At 40.8% G+C, this 23,632-nt stretch overlaps 1 protein-coding gene across 1 annotated transcript; it reads right to left on the bottom strand.

Annotated features, from left to right (window-relative positions):
• Window positions 1-871: 871 nt before the first annotated feature.
• kcp (kielin cysteine rich BMP regulator) lies at window positions 872-22,583 on the bottom strand. The gene is made up of 46 exons (XM_008412452.2): window positions 22,220-22,583; window positions 20,814-21,340; window positions 20,010-20,082; window positions 19,354-19,658; window positions 19,099-19,273; window positions 17,868-17,941; window positions 17,641-17,734; window positions 16,960-17,042; window positions 16,777-16,870; window positions 16,621-16,700; window positions 16,436-16,521; window positions 16,189-16,279; window positions 15,564-15,663; window positions 15,356-15,441; window positions 14,810-14,903; window positions 14,580-14,729; window positions 14,382-14,488; window positions 14,216-14,309; window positions 13,944-14,117; window positions 13,752-13,834; window positions 13,560-13,653; window positions 12,362-12,544; window positions 12,101-12,271; window positions 11,844-12,017; window positions 11,659-11,741; window positions 11,487-11,577; window positions 11,321-11,403; window positions 11,072-11,245; window positions 8,473-8,652; window positions 8,108-8,372; window positions 7,188-7,270; window positions 7,004-7,097; window positions 6,092-6,265; window positions 5,927-6,009; window positions 5,728-5,848; window positions 5,565-5,647; window positions 4,560-4,659; window positions 4,345-4,433; window positions 3,872-3,974; window positions 3,615-3,757; window positions 2,819-2,991; window positions 2,482-2,593; window positions 2,305-2,406; window positions 2,067-2,231; window positions 1,671-1,971; window positions 872-1,461 (listed from the first exon to the last, which is right to left on the bottom strand). The coding sequence occupies exons 1-46, from the start codon at window positions 22,329-22,331 to the stop codon at window positions 1,241-1,243; spliced, it is 6,327 nt and encodes a 2,108-aa protein (XP_008410674.1). The 5' UTR covers window positions 22,332-22,583; the 3' UTR covers window positions 872-1,240.
• Between the last annotated feature and the right edge of the window lie 1,049 nt (window positions 22,584-23,632).

Genomic DNA, 23,632 nt, shown 5'->3' with positions numbered 1-23,632 from the left:
TTTTGTTAAGCAAAATTGTCCTGGGACACGTAGTTTAGTTGCCTGTAAGGCAAGATTGAACGCTTGTAAAAAGAATTATAACAACATAAATAGTAACAATAGTTTAAAAATATGCGTTACTGTTAATTTGTCGTTTCCAGTCTCTCTCTTATATGTTATGTATTTTTAGTTGTTAATGTTGAATGTGTGGACCCAGGAAGGGTAGATGCAGAGAACTGCAACTAATGGAGATCCCAATGAAAGAAAGAAACAAAGAAACAAAGAAGGCAATGAAAGGACATAAAAATAAATACTTTTGCAACAAAACACTGATTCCTATTGGTCTCATTAATGTAACTTCCTCTAAATACCTTTGCAAACCTTTACAGATGAAACATTTCTTTTAATTACCTGAATTGCATCTTTTCTCAGTGATGTAAGATGCAGAATATTAGGGGCAAATTGATCCATCCATCCATTTTCTTGACACCCTTGTCCTTTAGTGTGGTTGGGAGGGTTGCTGGTGCCCATGTCCAGCTAGCATTTCGGGCGAGAGGCGGGGCACACCCTGGACAGGTCGCCAGTCTGTCACAGGGCAACACAGAGACACACAGGACAAACAACCATACACACACACACTCACACCTAGGGACAATTTAGACAGACCAATTAACCTGACAGTCATGTTTTTGGACTGTGGGAGGAAACCGGAGTACCCRGAGAAAACCCATGCATGCACAGGGAGAACATGCAAACTCCATGCAGAAAGACCGGGGCCGGGAATCAAACCCAGAACCTTCTTGCTGCAAGGCAACAGCTTTATCAACTGCGCTACTGTGCAGCCCACAAATTGATCCTCACACAGCAAATTAATTTGAAAAGGAAACAAAAATAATGGTCGGAATTTTGTTTATTTTAAAATTGCAAAATGAAGTGAACCTGAGATGATGCAGCCTATTGTACATACAGTCAGACATTGCACATTTTAATCTGTATAGTAAACAAGAGATTTTAATTAATGTTAACACTTTTGAATATTTATAGAAAATGCCTCGCAAAAGTGTAACCATAAGTAGGAAAAATATCTGTGGTGTAAGTACTTAGTGCTAGTTATAAAAACACATTTATCATCATAGGTTTACATCTTTAGACAAAACACCCATATATATAGTTCAGATATAATTTGGGGTCAACAAAGAGGCAGCAGAGTGTCCCTTTGTGCATCTGAGTGGACATGAATCTGGTACCAACAGTTGTAGCATCACAAAGAACCGCCATGAATGATCTTGGGGCATTTTTCTGGCTGGATGCAGTAGTTGTTATGGAGAACCAGACCAGCAGGACACTGGCAGCCCGGGACGCAGGGCTTGAAGCAGTGGCTCTCTATCACTCCCAGTGGTACGTCAACATTAAAGCATGTTACGGGACAAGGTGGGCCGCACTCGTCAAACACAAAGCCCCGCTCCACAGGACAGCCCACAGCTGGTGAAGAAAGAGGGGAAGAAACAAAATAATGAGGAACAGGGAACAATGTGATGTCTGTTGTTAAGAGATCGACGTATCCACCGTATCTTATGGACACCTAATTTATTGATTTGCAGTCAGGCAGCGACTGTCTAAAGGCCCTGAAAGCTGTCCCAAACCATTTTTATGACTTAGTAAGAATGATTGAAAGATTACATTTTACTCACCACAGAGTGATGTGCTCCTCCACTGCAGGATGACTCCTGCTTCTCTGCATTGACTGGCGTAGGCCTCCAGTGCGTCGCACAGACACTCGTCAGTATTGGCCCCACATGCACAGAGGTCGTAGACGCAGGCGGCGTACCACGGTTCAGGCGGAACGACACGGTGACAGGGCTTGAAGACTGTAGACTTGAGAACTTTACAGCGGGCGTTGGCCCCTTTCCTGGCCTGGTATCCAGCACTCTTACAGGGATCGACATCTTCTCCGGGTCGACAGGATGAAAGTGAATGGTTTCCGTTTGTCATCTTAAATGAGACGTTTTATATGCAAGTTAGACGACGTGCTTTTATATCACAGTCTTTTGTTAGTCTTATATGCTGATTTGGTCTATTAAACATACTCTCCAACTGTTGCCAAACTCAGACTCTGAGGTGGTGAGTTTGCCGGTGGACATTTGGAGGTCATCCTGGGGATACTTGTTAAAATTTCCACAGAGACCACAGGTGCGTTCCTTGTAGGAGCCTGGCACGCTCACTTCCAGGTGTGAACGGGGACTCCACAGCACCTGGAAGGGCCAACAGATGTATAACTGTGTCCTCTTATTGAACGTTTACAGCAGATTTGAGGTACCACTGTACCTTTAATCCAACGTTAGTGTTGAGTAGGACGGTGTTGGCTTGCCGCTCTATAAAGATATACGGCTCTCTTAGAAAAGGCAAAGTCACAACCTCTTCATTCACCTGAAGAACAGAAACACAGTTGAGTCAACATGTTTCACAAACGTTTTCAACTTTCGGCTTTTTGAAAACACAAACCTTCACAACAAATTCTTGGAGCAACTGCACAGCAAGGTCACTTATAAAGACGGTCAATTCCTTAGTCCAGGACACTCCTTTACGCCCACGATCATCATTTGTAACATGAACACTGCACAAAAAAGAATGAGTCACTTATTTTCTATTAATTCTCTTAATATATTTCTGATTCTGCTCATTTTTGCCCAGCCTGTCGGTATGAGTGTACAGCCGTGTCTCTGAAGGTTTGACATGTTTTTATCGAATTCTCAAAAAATTTATTGCATACTGCTCTTTGTGGGATATTCAAAGCTTGGGATATGGATCTATGAATAAAAAAAACTCATCATCCTCTCACCTGAAGTCTTCATCTTTACAATCTTTGGTCAGGATATACGTGCATGTCCCCTGGAAGTGAAACATGCGTCCATCGAAGGTGCGGTAGTGAGGGTCACCAAAGGCGATGCAGGTAGCTGGACGAGGAAGGCAGTGTGGACAGCACAAACCTGGAATTACTGCAGGCTTCTCATCCTGTCAGCAAACAGATAGATTGGGTTTCACCAGTGATCAAACTTTGAGGGGAAAAGCATCAGAACTGACACGCGTTTACACTTTTTCTGTAATTTTAAGGCGACTTTCAAGGATGATGTGCACTTCCATTTGATGTTTACAATATAAATTGTAACATGTTGCATGCTATGTCTAAAGTTCAAGTGAATATAAAAAAAAAAGTCAGGAGCTGCTTTACTTAAAAAATAAAATTGAGTAAAATGGTCTTTGTTGACAGAAATCAATTCATTTTGATGAGAAAGTATGTTTTACAATTTTCTAATTGATTGAAATGTGACTCATTTGTGTGTCTTTTAGCGGCTACATTACACCGTTAATTTAAAAAAACTATATGCGGTTTGTTTTATCAGCACATCTGCATAAAAAAATGACAGATCATCTCAGGGTGGCAACAAATTTGATAGCGGGATCAGTTACATCTAAACATTTTTTACAAAAATTGTATCTTTTTTGAGACCTTGAAAAAACACATTCAAGTTAAAGCATTCAAATGGATTTCAGTAACACAGAACGACGCAAACGGCTAACAAATTTATCTGATTTTGCAATAGAAGTCTTATGGCAACATTTGTGGTACAACTCACTGCTGCACAGGTGAGAGGAGGACAGCGTTCACTCCGACAGTGGACGTCTCCAGACACACACATGCAGTTGGTGCATTCATCCACCTGCCAGTGTTCATCAGAGTGATACTGGGTTCCTTGATACAAACAAGACTCTCTTGAATCTGTAGCATAAGCACACATTAAAAAAGGTTTTACAAACATACACACAGAGGACTAAAATGAGACATTCAGCATGCAGTGCAGCAGCAGCCTTTTTTGTTCGCTCCCTCGGACACCTTGGCATTCGTCGCAGCATTTTCCTGGGAGCTTTACTTGTGTTTGTCCAGTCACACAAACTACAGGGGGACACTCTTCAGTGCTGCACTCAACATGGCCCAGCTGGCGATACATGTAAAAACAACAAGGTATCTGGGTCATTACAATAATCATTACAATTATCAAATCAACACATATGAGCTCTATGAAAACTTAGATACATTGTAAGAAAAATAACAATTCAATATACCAACGTTGTTTTCCCTGTGTTATAAATCTATACATGGTTGCACTGAATTTTTTTCATGCTCTGAAATTCAAGAAGGAACCAACAATGAAGTTGCTCAATCCTACGTTCAGTGATTCCTTAGTAGAACTGCCATTCTGAAAATGTTCTTGTATCAATTATTGTCTTGATGTTCTCTGCAGCCAATTATATTTCTACGCAGATGTTAGCATACAGTGAGAAGCTTAAGTGTTGTGCCTGACTTACATTACAAACACATGTGACACAATCATTATCAAAGTCTTTCCAGCTGGCGCCGTTAGCGAAGCGCTTATCCTGACCCTCAATCAAGCATTCTGCAGGAAAAAAAAAACAAGATACAGAACTATTTGATATCTGAAAGATATTACAAATACATAAATAATTTTGTGCTCAGCTATAATGCGTGCTTGGTGTGATCAGTTTATAACATGAGCTCTCACCGTTGCACACAGGGCAGCAGGAATCTGGGGGAGTGAAATGTTCATCGTTAGGGCAAGTTAGCGTTGGACATGTTTGCTGCAGGCATGTCCACGTCAGGTCCTGCACAGAAAAGGTGTTAGTTCAATGATTTGACTGTGACAAATACTTGTTAAAAAAAAACAAAACTTTTTTAATTTAATCTGATATTAACGCCCTCTTCAAGGTTACAAGAAGATGTCACATCATATTCTACTGTAAGTTTAAGCAATGTGCAGTAACTTGCAAAAATATCCCCTCCTGTGGAATGTTTTCCTTTGGTGTCACATTACAACTTCAGACTTAAATGTATTTAGTAGCGTTACAAAGAGTTGGGTTGCAAAACAGCATCTCAAGTTTCGGACATCTGAAAGAGAACTGCAGTCGATCTACTGAAAATAGGAAGAGAATGTCATAACTGCAAAATGTTGCCATAGATGGCCACCAGCCCAATCTGTATTAATCAGAAAAGCAGCAAAGAGGCTAATGGTAACTGTGGAGGAGATGTGGAGATCTGCAGAATTAGGGAGAATTTGTTCACAGGGAAAAGTGGTGCCTCATTGTAGTTGGAAAATGAAAATAAATTCTGCTTGCTGCTATGGACACAGCCAACCGAAAAATTATGTTCTGGTCAGATGAGTCCAAAACTGAACAAGCTGCCCAGCAAAGAAAACATGATCTGGGATGGAAAAACAATAAAGCACATCATCCTGAGCCTCCCTCCCATAGTGAAACATAATTGTGGTGGCATTATGCTGTGGGGATGAAGACAAGCATTATTCAGTAGTGGCAGAGAAACTGGATTCAAATGCTGCCACACTTTGCAGATTTTTCACTTCACAATTTTATGTTCCTTTAGTGGATTTGTCATAAAGACATCAATTAAATAAACTTTATGGTTGTCACATAAAAAAAATGTGTAGCACTGTGTACTTATATCTCCATATTGTACCTGTAACACAGCAGACTAAATGCTGCAGCTATATTACCTTGCACTGGCAGGTGAAACAGGGGTCATCTGTTGCTAGCACCTCGTTGCCAATCAGTCTGCTTGTACAATTAGTGAGAGGCTCTAAGCACAAAATAAAAACATGTCAGAGGCTCTGATCAACAGTGAAACAACAGTTTCTTTTACAAAATGTTAGTACTTACGTGCGCAGACAGGACAGCAGGAGTCTGGTCCTGAAAATAAGATGTTGCTCTTGGGACAGTCTACTAGGCTGGGACACTGCTTCCTGTAACACTTCAGGTGTTGCTGTCCATCAGGCATCACCTAAGGATGAAATAGATTGAATCACAACTAGATGGATGGATATGACTATAACGTCAACATCCCAAAATAATTTCCTACCTCACACGTGCAGATCTGACAGGGATCATTGGCAGGATGGAAACTGTCCCCTGGACCGTACACTCTGCCCTCAAATATGCAATCTTCTCCCAAACAAACAAGATAACATTACCCCAAAAAAGATAAAACATGTGACAAGCAAAGAAATCAAGTGAATTTGCTCACCAGCACACACTGGGCAGCACTCCCCAGGCACTGTCATGAAGTTGACACATGGTGATACGCAACGTACTTCAGAGCAGGTGGTCACTCCATTCACACACATACAAGTCATACAGGGGGTGGAATCTTCAAACCAGCTGCTGCCCTCCGCATGCTGCTCACCTCCATACATACAACCTGAAAAATAAAAACCTTTGTAGCACAATTTAAAAATGTAATTTTAAAAATATACCACCTTCTGAGGTCTGCCAGGAAATGTTCTTCTGAAGTTTCTTTATGAAACTTAGTTTTTTTTTTTTTTTTCAGGAAATAAGGTCTCTGTTTACCAGGCACTTTTATTTAGTTTCAGAAGGTAACCTCTGAGTTTTGGGAAAGTACCTGATAAGCTCTTAAAAGGGAACTTCTAATTTCAATTAAAGTCCCAAGTTTGGTCTGAGAAGGTGCCTGATAAATTCTGAGAAAGTTGAACTTCCCCAAAAAAAGATCAACTCTATGTTATAAGAAAAGAGCCTCCAATGTCCTGAAAGTCCCCTACATGTTCCATAAAGTGGCTGGTTAATTCTTGAAAAATAACTAGCAAGTTTTATGAAAGTTTCATGAAAGTACTTGATAAGTTTTAAGACACTGGGAAAAAGTTGTAGAAAGTACTTAAGAAGTTCCAGAAAGCAACCTCAAAAGTCCAGAAAATACCAGTTAGATTATGACAAATGACTGGATGATTTCTAGAAACAACCCCAGGGAAGTAAGTGCTTGGTTAGGAAAATAATCTAATTAGAACCAGGAAATAACCTGGTAAATTCTAGAAAAGTGACCTCTAAGCTTTGCAAAAGCCTGGACTGTATTCTGAAATTTCACCAAAAACTCTTTCTGACTTATAATACCCATTATCTTTGTGATTTACACTGGTTTGCTTACCTCTACAGTGAGGGCAGCAGGAACCTGGATCTGTCACCAGGTGAGGACAAGACAGCTTGGGGCACTCCAGAGGTGCACACTGAACCTCACCTTTCTGCAAGATTAAGACAGAAAAGTATTTAAAAGAAATTATATTGACTTACAAGGAAGATAAAGAATTAGAAGCCAAACTCAAAGTAGAAACCTTGCAGTTGCAGGTGAAGCAATGATTTGAACTCAGGGCCCATGTCTGTCCATCAGTATACTTGTGTCCATTCAGCTCACACACTGAGATCACAAACATAAAGGAGACAAAGACATAAGGACCAGAAAGAAGCTTTAGAATTTAAAAATCACTTCCTAACGAGTATTAAAATTTACTTATTAAATGCTTAGGGAATTAACATAAACTTCTGGCTTTGAACTAAGCTTTTGCAAATAATCTGTATTATTCTGGCAAACAGCATATGGAAAAAATATATCCGTTATATCAATATGGCCTTTCTACATTGTAGACTTAATTTAGTGAAGCCAATCACACAATTAGGACACAACTGACTGACATCCTTTATGTAGCATAAATCTGTCCTGACACATCTAGGCAACCATCTCCTCCATATGGAATGCCTAAAATGCCAAAAACAGAACACATCAAAATAGCATTGCGGGTAGTGCGTCATTACATTTTAATATCCTCCTCCCAGAATTTCACATTTCCAGGCAATCAGTATCTATATTGTATACTCACTAAGGCAGGATTAAAAATTCACAGATAGACTCCTTGCACTTTGAGACTGAACAAAGCTGGTACAGCTTGGGATAGCTACCGAGTTTGCAACTGTTTTTATTCAAGCAAACCTTTTAAAGTTCAGGCCCTCAGTGTTGGTCTGTCTAGTACATAAAGAATATTAAAATACATAAAAGTATTTGATTGAACTGTAGGAACATTTTTAAAAAATCCAGACTTATGAAACCATAAACAAGACATTCTAACTTCTCAAGTTTTTTGGTGGAAATTCCAAGTTTCTCACCCGATGCCATAGATTTGGTGATTTGTTTCCAGGTCGAAAAGCTATACAGAAATAACTCAGTGTGTTTTGTTTCTAAAGAAATGTCCAAAATCACCTGTGCACTCCGGGCAGCACTGTCCTGGCTCGGTAACAGGCTGATCACATGGTGTCGGTGGACAGACGACAGGAACACAAGAAACTGTTCCTCTGACACAAGTGCAGCGCTCACAGGGACTGGACACGGATGCAAAGGTGTGACCTTGAGTGTGCACAACACCCTCATAGAAGCAGTCGTCACAAATAGGACAACAAGTATCAGAGGGCATGGGATGTAAGCAGTGAACTGGACAGGGTCTTCTTTGGCAGGTCACCATTTCATTCTGATCAGAAGAAAGGACGAAAGAGGAAGGTGACAACAAGAGGAATTTGTTATATAAAATAGACGGTTTGATCGTTCTACGCAGAAAATGTCAGACTGACCAGACAGGTGCACGTCGAGCAGGGATCAGACGGTGATGTGAAGGTGGAGCCAGACTCGTGCTCTGCACCCTGATGGAGACACCTCCCTGTGCAGACAGGACAGCACTCCCCTGGAGGCATCACTGGGTCTCTGCAAGCAGTGCTTGGACAAGATGTCTGAGCACACACCACACCACCATTCTGTACAAATAAATAAAGAACAGTAAATGTTTTTAATTATAATACATTCAAATTTTGAAAGGGTGCCTGAAGTCGTACCGATTCTTTGTTGTAAGGTAACTGAGAATTTAGCTCTATATACATCAACAAAACATTTTGAATTGCAGGAAATATGTCAGATGTTAAAGTAAAAAAAAACAACAACCCCAAAACAATGCAAGCTTAAAAGACAATGCAAAACTAAGATCAGATCACCAACAGTGACTTGTAGGCAAGTTGTAAGTTGCATGGATGGCAGACCCATCATCCATCTATCCAACAGTGGGTCCATAACCCACTCAGGAGAGTTCAGGAGAAGCTCACCTTGTTATCCTGAACACCCACAAGTGGCATCCTCTCAGTTTTTCAGAAAGCTGCTGACTGGAAAAGACCTTGTGGTAAAACCCCAATCCAAACGGCCAAACGTCAAGAAGGAAGCTCTAAAAAACGTGGTTGACTAACATTGAAGACACTGAAGATGTGGCCTGAACTCTGGGGAAGCCGACTGGCACCACACGCAGTAATGTGACGGGTTGGCAAGACTGGGCCCAAAGTCATACTACATTCAAAAGTAAATAACATAATTTTCCTATGATAAAAATGAGTTTCAGACTGATAAATATGTCATTCATATGCAAAAACATCTTGTCCTTGTAGGATACAGTTCCTCTCATATTTTAAAGATTCCTCAAAAAGGGGAAGCAATAATATTATTTTTATGGTCATGTAGTTGAAGAGCGTCAAGAAGAAACCTCCCCACTTAGGGGGCTTTTACACAACAACGATCCAACAAAAACGGCACTTTTGTTCCGTTTTTGTTGGATCGTTTACACGATAACGTTCTAATTACGATCCGTRTTTACACAGTAAMGGTACACATCGAAAACATGTAATRCTCTCGCTGCGCCTAGTTGGTGCTAGGTTCTTTGAAACTTTGAAAGTGCGCATGTGTTAAAAAAAAAAGTTGTACTTGAAGGCATGTGGATTTGCCTGAGAAAACACGCATTGTGTGCATCTGATTAGGGCGCATGCAGTTGGAAAAAGTGGGATAACTTTGCTGAAACACCTTGTTTGAGCTTTCACGGTGTCTGTAGCGGCCCCGGACTGGAAGCTGTTTATTGTTTTTACCTTGGAATGGCCAACAGTCTGTTATTCCTATATCAATTTGATAAAATAAGAGTTCCCGCACGTCCCATATCCGCGTCCTCTGTTACCTTTTTCAGCAGTTAAAACAGTTTAATCCGTTGCTAACAAGTTGTAACTTGTTTTTCCGAGCCGCCTTCAAACGCAACATGAAAGCTGAGACGCTTGCGCTGGGTTTACACCTGTGAGGCAGCGAAGGAGACCTGCTGCTGCTGCGCAGGKGTGTGTTAGAATCATGGCAGCAAACCAGCAAAACGTAAATAACTGCACAGTTTTTTCCCCGAACTAACCGACTGAGTTGAGTAAAGCTGTTGGATGCAGGGGATGATAGCTAAAAGATGATTAGCTAATATCAATACAGCACGTTAAGCTTGTTAACAAGTAGCCTGTAGGCTACTGATGTTGTTGTCTATGTTCAGCAACGTAGATTAATTTTGCCCCCCAAAATAAGTCGATGCCCCCCCTGTTAAACTCGTCTGGAGCCGGGGCTGGTCCGTAGTTCTCTAGATATGAGCGCTGAACAAGCAGCCGTGTATTTTGCCACCTGGGCGGTGCGGAGCGGTGAAGAGACGCTGAGGGAACCGTATCTGATGGGGAAACAGTAACACCAGCATTGTGAGTAGTTTCTTCTTCTGTGGATTGTAGGAAGCAGCTATGTTTTGCGTCATACTACACATGAGCTGGGGATTCTCTGGAAGAAAAAATCCGTTTTCTAGGTTTACACGACAACGGAAAACGGTACGTTTCAGAAACATCGCACTCTGGAACCCGTTTTCAATCTGTGCCGTTGTTAGAGAAAACATTCTGTGGTTTCGTGTAAATGCACACTACAAACGCAACAAAACTCTTCCGTTTTCCCCCGAAATCGTTGTCGTCTGTTTGCATCAGTCAAACAGACGACATTCTCTCACGACTCTAAACATTTTGCGTTTAGTCATTGTTTCAGGTTGGCTCAATCACAGCCGTTCCATTACATTCCCAATATAATCACAATCAGCTCATTAGTTAGATACATTCACTAATACTCCTTCATCCTGTAAAAAGTAAGAAGAAATGGATGATGGAGATGTATAGAGAATGAGTCCTAAAGTAGTGATGTGAATGATGCATCATGCAAGCAATTTTAGTAGTTTATTAAATAAAGTGAAAATGGATGAAACATGGTCAAAATGATACAATTGCTCTTTATCTGAATTCCATCAAAAGCCCAACTGAAAACGTACAGACAGGTGAAAGTATACGCCTGTGTGACAGTTACCAGACAGAAGCAGCTCTGACAGTGGTCTTCAGGATGTGGGAATTGCTCTCCATTGTAGCAGCCCCGGCCATTGAAGTTACATCCATCACACACTCCACACGCACAACCATCCAGAGCCGGGTGTGCACATGGTGCAGAAGGGCATCTTCGGGAGGTGCACACCACCTCTCCTCTCTGTAAAAACAAAACACGTAAAAAGAGCCCCGAAGAGTTTTGCATCAGTCAAACAGACGACATTCTCTCACTCACTGAGCACGTGCAGTCCTGGCACTCCTGTTCTCCCCCTGGGAGGACCTGGCTGTCAGCATAGGTAACACCCTGGAAATGACAACCTCCACACACACGTAGTGATGCTTCAGTCAGTCACTGAGCTGTGCTACATAACATGAGCACTGAGTTTTCATGAGATGGTTACCGTCACAGATGGGGCATCCGCATGGGCTGGTGACAGGATGAGGACAGGGAGCTGCTGGACACGGTATCCTCGAACATCTCACTGAACCACTCTTTAGGTTGAAAAGAAACCCCCCAAAATGTATTAATAAAAAATAAAAAACAACACAATTTTCTTTTAGCGAGGTTGGTACCTGGCATGCACATTCAGAGCAAGGGTTTCCTGGATCAGGAACGGACTGTCCATTGACGAGGACCACGCCGTTATAGAAGCATCCTGGCAAATAAAAGCATGCAGACTCGGTCATATTTATGACCAAGAGAACAAATGTAGAATTTAAAAAGGTGAATTTGGATTGAAAAAAAAAAAGAAACACACTTTCACATTCTCCGCAGCACTGCCCAGGTGGTTTGTAAGGGTGGCTGCAATCTCCATAACAAGGTAACTTAGTGCAGGTGATGTCTCCTCCATAACAGTAACACACACCACAGGGGTCTTGGCCATCAGCAAACTCGGTGCCATCAGGATATTCTTTACCACGAAATGTACATCCTGCAAGAAGAAAATTGAGACGTTGCTCCAAAAGCTGCTCCCTCTGCAGAGTGTCACTGCTGTTAGAGGTTTTATTCTCTTACCGTCACAGGACCTGCAGCAGTCTGTCCCTACTGGGTGGTTGCAGTTGGATGGTGGACAGCGCTTTCTTTCACACTGCACAGAACCTTCGTGACAGACGCAGACAGCGCACGGATCCGAGGGATCCTCCCAAGTCTCTCCATTGGCTCGCTCTCGACCCTGGTGCAAGCAGCCTTGCCGGGAAGGATGCCGCAGATAAACAAAGCTGACATTAACAGTGGTTTGTTTCTATCTTGCAACCCCAGGAGATGGTGAATGTGTACCTTCGCACGTCCGGCAGCAGTCCCGGGTAATGGGCTGAGAGCATGGAGYGGAGGGGCAGGGCTTACGGTGACAGCGAACTGTCCCGTTGTCGCAGGCGCATGTTCGGCAGCTGTCAGCCGGGTGGTAGAAACGTTCTGTGTGTCTGAAGGACCTTTGCTCGAACAGGCAGTCTGATGGAGGATCTGAAGCAACATATATATAAAAACAAATAGCATAAACCTTCACACTTCATGTACTTAATGTGAATCACAACATGCAAAGATGAGCCTAAAGGAAAAGGAATTATGATCAAATTAAAATGTATATTTGCTGTAAGGTAATAATGCACCTATTAAGCAAATTGATCAGTCAACATAGCAAACACACTTGGTGTGAATGGCATTGTGCAAATGTTTTAAACCACTCAAAAAAAAAAATTTTTAATGCAATCGCTCAGGAGCAACAGACTTTCTTGTTGCGTTTTGATCTGGTCTCAAGTTATCAGTCAACTGTTTTCTACAATTTTAAGCTAGTGAAGACGTATGAGAGCCCTTTAAGACAAAATGATCAAACCTATAATTTGATAACATTCCCTGTGAAAAGCAAAAATGCCATATCAAGAAATATATATATATATATTCTTATATATGTATACATATATAGGCCAAAATTACACCTGAGCATGTCATGTAACTACTTTTATCTCAACACAGAAATAATCTTAAAGTGGTTATTATCAACAAAGGCTTTTTTTTTTTTTTTTTTTTTACAAAGGCTTAAATAAATATCAATGAATTCAATATTTTTGCCTGTGTCATTTCACATTATTGCACATAACTTAATTTCTGAACTCATGTTTTGGGTTCAAGTAAATAGTGCCTTCAGAAATATGTTTACCAACAAAAATTTTGATGTGTTCAATATTTATTTTACCCAGGCATAAAGTTACACCAGTTACATTCACTATACAGGAATAGTTTTCTTAATGGGAGGATTTGTTTCTCACTGAATAATAGACTCACGTACTCAAATGCATGAGACGATGAAAAGTAAAATCATAACCATTCTTTCCCTTATAGAAGGTCCTGAAATGCTTCTCTGAATCTGCTAGTTTGTCCTTAAAATTAATGTCTAACAGTTAAAGTAGACAGATGTTGTAATGTTGGGGCCAATGATAATAACAACACATTCGCAACTCTGGTTATTTCACATCCTTACCAGGACACTGTAGGCAGCAGTCTCCAGGGATCATATTAGGATTGGAGCATTGCAGTGGAGGACACCTCCTCATTAGACATTGGACATTTCCATTCTGAAGCACAAGACATATAGTTCAGTTCTAAGACTGGCTCTAAGTGAGAATTGTGTGTGTGTGTGTGTGTGTGTGTGTGTGTGTGTGTTAATTAGTACTATGCAGCTGCATGTCCTGCATTTGTCCGTTGGATGGGGAAAGTCTTGTCCATTGGGATACTCCTTCCCAGCGTAGCTGCAACCTAGAAAGTGGAAAGTAAGTGGATGAAATCTTATTTAATCATATTTATTTTTTTTTTAATTTACTTTGGGAAAAAGAATGTAACTTTTTTTTTATTTTATTTTTTTTACCATTGCAATTATTCTGGCAGCATGTTCCAGGCAGAGGGGCGTTACATCGAGGATGGGGGCAGCGTGTTTGATGGCAGTCAATCCTTCCGCTCACACAGGTACACTCCTCACACTCACTCACAGGGTTAGGAAACGCCTCTCCGTTCACAAACACACGATTTTCAAAGGAGCAGTCTGGCAATTAACAACAAAGAAGGTAGTTCCGATGACTCAGACACAGCTGCAGGTCAAGTTTTTTTTTTTAAACATTCACCACCATCTAAAATAAATACCTGGACATTTAGGACAGCACTCTCCAGGAGGAGTGTAGGAATTGGTGCAGTTTAGTGGAGGACAGCCTTGTCGTTCACAGCGAACGCTCCCATGCTGAGGAGAAGATGGGAATTTGTCAGCAGGAGTAAAGGAAGAAATTGTTCTGTTCTGTGGTTAAGCACTAACCAAACAGGTGCATATGTGGCAGGGCTGGTCAGGGGTCGTAAATCTCTGACTGTTGCTGTAAATTCGATGGTTGAACGTGCAGCTGTCACAAATTTCACAACAGGAACCTGAGACAAGGAGATGTTTGAAGGTTTAAGATTCTCTATGAAACATTTGCACACATCCAAAGAAAACAGTCTCCGACATGCCGAGTCTTACCCGGGATCTTGCTGGGATGTAAACACTCAGCGGACGGGCACTGTGTGTTTGAACATAATGTCTCCCCGTTCACACACAAGCAACTGGAACACGGACCCTCTGGTTGCCAATTAGAGCCGTCTTCATATTCTACCCCCTCCAGCACGCATGCTACAACACAGAGCAAGGTGCTCACTGATGAGTTGTAGCTCTGCGTGTGTGTGAGAGACTGCGTGCTTGTGTGGAATTACCTTTGCAGACTGGACAGCAAAGATGAGGATCGATGGTGGGATTAGAGCACTGGACTGGAGGACATTTTTCTTCATAGCAAATTACGTTTCCGGTCTGGGTCAAAAACACATAAATTCCACATATCCTTTGTTTTATACAGTTTTATACAGCATATTTATTTGTGGCAGCTCTTCTATACATATACTTAAGACTTTGAATAAACCAGTTTGGTAATTGCTGCAACCCCCAACACGGTTGAGAATGTGTAGATTGTGTCTAGAAGCCAAGGCACTGCAAAGAAACCAACAGCTCTAAATGAACAATAGCATTTTTATAAGAAGATTGGTCAGGTGTATAGCTGAAAACATGTCGATGGCTAAATGTAAACTTCTGTTGAGAATTAGAAAATATAAAGTTTATATAATACACAGAATATACAAAATGTGCATTTTATATTTTTAAGGGAATGCATATATGGACAGTTTAAAAAGCCTGTCATAAATTACAAATTTTGGCAAAAATTCTGAATTGTGTAATTTCCTCTGGTGCATGCTACACAGACTTGCCTTACACCTGCACTGCAGGCAGGGTCCACTCCCAGGCGGGACAAATACTTTTCCATCAGCATACACTCTCCTGTCAAACTCACACTCTGCAGAAACAAACACAAACCCATGGTAGTTGGTTTTTTCTTCTTCTGAGGTTTAAACCAGATAAAGTCAGTGTTTACATACCTACAGGAAATACATAATATGACAGATTTTTTATTCTGACCTTTGCATATGGGACAGCACTCTCCCTTTCTCCTGACTGGATGACTGCAGCGTACTGTGGGACAAGAGGCCTCCATTCGTTCACAAGACACCTCACCTTCCTAAGAAACAGATTAGAGATGGGATCAAATGTTGCACATGCTGCTGCACGCTGTCACATATCTGTTATCTAAAAATGCATGACAGATCAAATCACAGCATTTGGTTCACTTAAACTCATTAGAAGATAAAATACTCTGCCAAATGTAAACAAAACCCAAATGTAACCTTTTTTAAAGCAAATTCTTTTGACTAAATTTAAGAAAAAAAGTGGAACAGCTCATATTTCATTTGTTTCTGTATCCTATCAAGAGTGTTTATATTAAAAGATTTTGAAAATTTACTCACATATCTATGCAAAGAATTTGGCTTGAAAACAATTTGAAAATCTGTTTACTACCATAACACAAAACTGCAAGGATACATTTTTTTTCACAAGAAAAAAAAATCTGTCTCTGACCTCTACCTCTGATCTTTTTGCAGTTTGGAAGCTACAGTGTTGGGATATCATTGTTCTAGAGCATCAGCTCTTTTTTCAAATCCAGTTTCATAAGCATCACATAAAGAGAAAACATATTTCCACTCACAGAGCAGCGACAATGTAGGCAGGGATCGGTCAGGGATGAGAACTTCTGACCATTCACATAGACCTCTGATTCATATTCACACTGTTCACATCTACAGATCACACGACAGTCATTTTTAGATATAAGAATTTAAAAAGAAATGTGAGACAAATTGTTACAAACTTATTATCTGAACATTTGAAATCAATAGATGAGCTGACACAAATCAAATTTAAGTAATGTGCTTAAGTTTATGAATGTTTGTTACCGGGGGCAACAGTCACCAGGAGGATGCACGGGGCTGCGACAAGTCAACGTAGGGCATTGAAGAGCTGAACACACTACATTTCCATTCTAGCAGAGAAAGGGAACATGTGCACCTTGTAGTCTTGCTCCTCATTTAATGTTTTCATGTAAAGAAAAAAACTGTTCATTAACACAGATACCACATACCTCACATGTACACTCCTGACAGCGATCTCCAGTTGGAATTATAGCTTTGTTAGGGAACTCATGTCCATTCACACCACAGCCTACATGAAACACACACACACAAATATAGACCATAGACTTAGTATACAGCTACAGGTAAGCAAAAACAAAACTCACCTTGACAAACTGGACAGCAGCTATTAGGAGGAGGAGCAGAAGGGTGCTCACAAGAGCTGCTGCACTGCTCCCTCTCACAGTGAACATGACCTTCCTAATCCCAGAAGGAAACAGAATTACATAAGATGAAGACAGGAAGTAAGGTAAGCTAGCGTCAAGCAGATAGTTATTTTTCAACCTCACCAAACAGGAGCACAGATCACAGGGATTCTCTGCTGACCTCCATCTGGCTCCGTGGTCATGTCTGACACCAGAGTGGGTACAACCTGCAAAGACACACTTAAGGTTATGGTTCTCCAGCTCCCAAACATTAAGTTTGTTAAAAATCATATGCAAATCCTGAGATTAGTGCTGTTTCATAATAGAAAGATATTTTTAAATGCTAGATTATGAGAAATTATGTATTTAGTAAATGGCCTTTACTGTGTTGTGCTTTATCAAGTCTGAGGACTCCAAAGTACTTTACACAACAATCTGTCACTGACCCACTTATACAAACATTCACACAATGATTATGTCAGTTTCATTTTTTTTTAAATACATTTCCATATCTTCTTACATTAAACTACAAATTTGAATATATTTTCCTGGAATTTTATKAGATAAACTAAAATGCTACAGATGGTTTTGTGATGTCTATTTCTTTAGAGAATCAGAGAACAAGATCAAACCTATTGACTCTTAAGCCCGTAAAGTGTAACATATAATTCATGGAGCTAAAAGCTAATTGCTTTTACAGTATTTATTTTGTACCAAAGTTTTGCTTCAAACAAAGCGTACCGTGATAAAATAAAAATCACATCATAATAAAAACTAAAGTGTCGAATTTGTGTTGCTTTCTGTATCCATTTTATGCACAGTCACCTCTGCACTGTTGGCAACAGTCTCCAGGCGTCGTCTCCTGCACTGTGCAGTCTACTGAGGGGCACGGCAGCGGAGGGCACTCCCTGTTACCTCCCTGGTACCAACAAGACATGTATAACAGACTGAAGTGGGCCAGTACATCATATTTGTATGATGCATTGACCCAAAAAACAGAACAGACTCTATGAATCTTTTTTTTTTGTGAATGCCAGGTGTGAAAGTCTTACCTTACACGTACGTGTCTGGCAGCCATCGAGAACTTCAAAGGATACATTGTGAACCTGACTGTCTGTCTCGCATCCTAAAGATGACATACACTTTTAATGTTTGAGGGTCCATCTGAATATTCCAGCTGTTCGATTAGGCAAAGGAGTATAACTGCACAACTGGGTAAAATAATATAGCCGCCTGGCGCTTTGTCCTCATCTGCCTCCACAGATTTTGTTCTCCTTATGTTCAAGCATACCAGAGACAGGTTGTAAAGCTCTATTAGGACCATAAAGTTGCTAGAGGTGAAACAGGCCCAAGAAGACATTTCTAGAGGTTTCTTTATAAAAAGAGAAGACCATCGCTCTAATAAGGGCGCTGAGAAAATCTTGTAAAAAAAAAATATATATTGCAGCACATCAAAGCCCTCATCAAATGTCATTTTCACTCATCTACGACATTTCAGCAGTTAATTACTTTAATGACAGCACTCCAGAGGACAGAAACAATGTGTTTGTTTATGTGAGAGCAAGAACCACAGAGTAAGGCATGGGCTGGTGGGACTGCCTACTGTGCCAGTAGCCAAAAGAAATTTCCTCGACAAAAGCATGCGTGAGATCAAAGTGTGTGTGCATGTGTGTATGTGTGCGCTGTCTATCATTTTGATGCCACTGGCTCCTCTAACCTCCAAGAGGAGGAAATTTAGGATAAAGATTAAGGGTGAGAGATAGACAGTCTGTTTAACTCCATAGAGCAGTGATAATCTCCCATCCAGATCCTAATCTCCACATAACCAGCAGAGCTAGAAAAAGACTTTTATTCTGAACAGCGAACGTCATCAGGACTCCTGCTGAAATCAGATTGTATATGCCCCATTGGTAAATGTGTAGGGATCCAATGCTGGATCATCTAAATAAACTATCCTTTAATTTTTAAGGTTTAATTTTTCTAATCCATATCCTAAGAAGGAGCATAGATTATGGAATATTCAAATAGTGTTGGAAGCATGTAAAGGATGCTTTAAGTTGATTTTAATGTAAATATATGTTAAAAGTTCAATTTAAACAGCTAACACAGTTTACTCAATAATAATTTACACTGTGCTTGTACATTTTTATGACGGTGCAGCAGTGTTTTATCTTCGACGTGCAATCAGTCTCTCTCAAAATAATATTTTGTTATCATGAACCAGTTAAGTTTGACCTCATATCAGTGTTTCCATCTCTCACATTGTGAGTAGATTTAAATTACCTCCGTCTCTTTTGCTTGTTTGGCATGTGACCTTTCCAGACGAACACAAACACACAGTGTTGGGGTCAGCCTGCCAGCGCCGGCCCTCCTCCACTTCACGTCCCTCCCATACGCATCGCCGCCTCACGCACTCACATCCCTCCAGGTAGTTTACACGGGTTTGTAAATCTTGGTTCTGTTACAGACCAAGAAAAAAAATTGTATTAGGTTTAACACTTTTGAAAAAGTACAAATATTTTTGGCTCTAATGATCACCTGAGCTTTGACCATATCCAGCATACGGGCCATTTCCTCCAGCCTGTTCTCCAGTACCCCCAGCCTGTCCACTCCCTGCTCCTGAGAGTCAGATTTTACCCCACGAGGAGATCCTGGAGGCCCCAGAGCTGCAGCCCTCTGCTGCTGGTCTGCCTGGACGTCACGGGGATAATGGTCGATTTCCTCCCACGGCCTGTTGTTCGTTTGATGTTTACTGGGTGAACTATCATGCTGGAACATTTGACTGGTGTCAGTTATGGAATTTGGACCATGTGTGTCTTTGTAATGAGGCTTAGGCAGGTCATCTTGAAGAGGAAATGGGCCATGTGTGGGAGAAAAGGAAAGCAAAAGATTACTTTTTTTTCTACTTTTTTTTTAATGAACAGTAGGACAACTCTGAACCCTAAACAAACATCCTGGAGACCACAAAATGAAGACCCACACAGGAATAACAAACAGACTGGCCATGGAATTTGTTAGTTAAAATGCTGGTATAGCAATACAAGTACAGCAAATTAACAGGCTGAAAAAGTGAGAGAGCAAAAAAACATGCTATAAAAAGAAAATCAGGGGGATCCCACAGCAGCCAAAGGCAAACTACGTACCAAATCCTGTCAGGAAACAGATTTACATTCAGGCTTTTTTAAATGTTTCACCTGTAATGTTGTCACAGCTCCATGGACGTCTTACATATGCTTCCAGTGATAATTCAGCTGTCTTCAGATATCCCTGCATAGACACAAAAACCATTTTAAATGTTGTATTTTACAACCTCTTCCTGTGTTTGTTTTTTTTTAACGACATCTTTAATATTTATGCTTGCAGCATGTGTCTTCAATCACTCAATATCAGAACTCCTGGAACACGGAAGACAGGCCAACAAAGTAAAATTAAGAAAGTAAAAATAACATAGAATTAACTCAGTTACATTTTGTTATTTCCTTTAAACCTAGAGGCATGGAAAATCATTCATGCACAACTTGAAACTTTTCACGTTGTGTCATGAGCCCAAACAATGCGTTTTACTGATGAAGTGTGATGACAAGGAACTATTGTTGAAAGAAAGCTGTGAGAGTTTTGCTACATCAGGTAGGAAATAGAGCTAGTCCCATGTCTAGGACTAAGACGAGCTCCTAGTAATAGACATAGGACTAGGAGCATTGGTACCTGCATGTAAGGAGCTTGACATGCAGGAACTTTCTGGAAGAAAACAACCATGCAAAAACTCCAGATTTGTGAGGAGGTTCATCTAGCAAGATACTAAAAATAAAGCCAAACAGCATTGTTTATATCAAAGTCCATCCATGTATGCAATGGTCTAGACAAAGCCCAGACCTAAATCCAAGTAATACTCTTCACTTTGTGTTGGTCTGTGAATGGATGTGATGGACAAAAATGTGACAAAATTTGAAGGGAATATATTACTGAAAGGCTCTCTACTATATGTGAATGAAACTCACAATAAATTTGCTGTCTTTTTTTCCCGGTGTGCTCCCAAGAGCAATGACAACATCACGCGGTACGTCCAAGCGGATCCTGTTTTCGCTCTTTATTCCGAAAACAACAGGTTCTTGGCAATCAGCATAAAATACCAATCTGTCCGGCTCCAGGCTCAAGGCCAACTGCACCCATTCACCACCACGGACGGGATTTATCTTTGGAAAATAAAATCTGGCGAGTGATACTCCAGCAGATTGGTAGTCCAAATGCAGAGAGTTATTGATGGTGGAGGAGATGATTTGGAGTATAGGTGAGGTCGCTGAGGAGAGAGAAAAGAGGGTAGCACTGGATCCTGATGCCTGACGTCCAACCAAATGCACTCCGATGCTGCCCTGAAAGTTGGAGTGCAGGAAGCCGGAGTATTCCTGAGGGAGGATCAGGTAAGCTGCTCTGTGACGTATTTTATACATCAATCCGTTTGGACTCTGGAGTCTGGAAACACCGCTTCTCTGCTGAGATAGGTTTAGTGCTGACAGAAGGTCAATTGCTACAAAAAGAGAAAGGAGAGAGGAAAAAAATATATTAATCTACACAGCGTCAGGGCATGTGAATGACGACCCAGTGGATTCTGGACAATAAACACCATGTAAGGCAACATTTCCACTGTCAAAAGCTGTTTCTATATTTAATAAGCAGGAACAGTTGGGTTGGAAGCAGATGAACATGTCTTGCACTTTACAAAACTCTGACAGTCGTCTTGTCAGCAGTCTATCCCTTGAAGAAAAAAAAACATAATTTGGTGTTGAAATATCTATTTAAAATGGTCTAATTTAAATGACCAATTAAATTTATGATAGACTAAATTCTAATCGGTAAAATGTATAGAAATACCTACATACATGCATCCATCTGTTTTCAATCAATCTCTGAAGATAAGTTTCACTTTTTGTATCGAATTATTGAAATAAATTAAGCCAAAAAGACAGAAATGTGAACCTGTGCACTGACAGCAGTCTGTCACATACAGCAGTGGACATAATGATATATCTCAATAGTGCGTGTCTTATTATAAAGTATTACTGACTCAATAGGAGATGTTGACCTTCACATCTATATATTGCAAGTAATGACTTGGATGTAACGCCTGATGCATTTTACAAAATAGGCCTATCTCAATGATTTAGTTCAATATAAATTACAGTGATCCGTTCTTTGGATGAATTTGCTTTGCACTGTCAATTAAATCAAGCATTATAAAGATAACATACTTCTTATGTGATTGCAAAGGTTTTACTTATTTTCTCAGCGCGTGCTTTAAATTGCGTTAAATGTCCACCTAATATTAAAGTTTCACACGTACACTGACTAAGATATTTAAAAATTCCTCTATTTGATTGCGACTCAGGCAGCGTCTCCGTAATCTCACCATCTTCCCGGTTCGGGGCAGACTGTCCACGCAAAGACATCACAAACGTCCACAGCAAATGCAAGTTGAGCAGCAGCAGCAGCAGCACCGTCCTCAGTTTGCTGCTCTCCATTCTTCAGGACCGAGAACATGGATCAAAACCCGACCAGTTCATATGAAGAGTCTGGCGCTCATTGTCCTTTCAGCCCGATCAGATGCCACAAAGTGCAAGCTGGCACTTCTCAGCGCTCCTCCGCGGCGGTCAGAGCTCTCCAGAGAGCGCGCGGAGGGAAACATGAAACATCTGGATTCAGGCAGGGCGTCGCTTTTCTGCAGTCTCACTCTGAATCCCCCTCGGGGCCTTTGTTTCACCATTTGCAGTAAATTGAAGCACATTAACAACTTTTTGTGCAAGAGTTCTTATAAAACGAAGGAATGGGGGTCGGGGGGGGGTATAGGGATGGGGGTCAAAATGTAGGCGTTTAGGTAAACATGTTCAGGTGCTTAATCTGTGGGAGGTCACTAAGTCTTTTTCTCTATGCTCAAACAGGGATGTCTCTGAGTACATTTTTTGTTCCCTAGTTTTTTTTTTCTTTTTTGTTTTCCCCTATTTATTTATTTTTTTTTTTTTTGCAGGAAGGAAAAATAACTTGAGTCTGTACCATTCAGTGGTGTTGATTTCCTATAAGACCCCAGTTCTGGAAATCAGCTAAAACCTGGTCTGGAGACTGGAGGGGAGCCATGCTGAAGAAGAATATGTTGAGTGAATGTGTGCACAGGCAGAGAAAAGACAGAGGGCGGAGATAAACACAGCCTGGTCTCACTGCTTTTGGAAGCAGTCCATGAATGCATCCCACTGTGCACCAAACCTCTTCGGTCTCCACAACAATTCTCCCAGATCTTCTTGATCATTAGAAACCCACAAGCAGCAAATCTTAGACTTTACTGGTAGAAATGTGCCCATATATCTTGATTAAGTATTGTGTCAGGGACAGAACTTTAAAAACAGCCAGGTGTTTCCTTTTGGATTCCCAAGAGCAGAGGTTCTGTCATCGCTCTGATGTCAGATTGTTTTCTCACAACATCCACTGCAGGAGATCCATACAATATGGTTGGACCCGATCTAAGATCTTCCCACTCTCTTTCCACATACCAAACAAAACCTCATCTGTGACTCATGCCTCTTCGTCTATAATAACACAATTCACCCCCTTCCCCACATGGGCTCCAGAGGGTGCATGTTTTCCAACATAGATCCTTTGAAGTGCTTAAAGCTTTTAGCCCATCGGGGCTGATTGAGAATTTAGATAAAAAGGTAGATAGAGATAATGCTGGAACTTACCGTAGAATCGCTGAGAAGCTAAGAAAAATATCTTTTCAGTATTTTGCAAAAACATTCGTTCCCCTTGAATTTGTTCATGTTTTATCATGATA

This window comes from Poecilia reticulata, linkage group LG6 (genome assembly GCF_000633615.1).
Source record: "Poecilia reticulata strain Guanapo linkage group LG6, Guppy_female_1.0+MT, whole genome shotgun sequence".
NCBI classification, from domain to species: domain Eukaryota; kingdom Metazoa; phylum Chordata; class Actinopteri; order Cyprinodontiformes; family Poeciliidae; genus Poecilia; species Poecilia reticulata.
The sequence above is the reverse complement of the archived record's forward strand: the minus strand, read 5'-3'. Positions and strand labels throughout refer to the sequence as shown.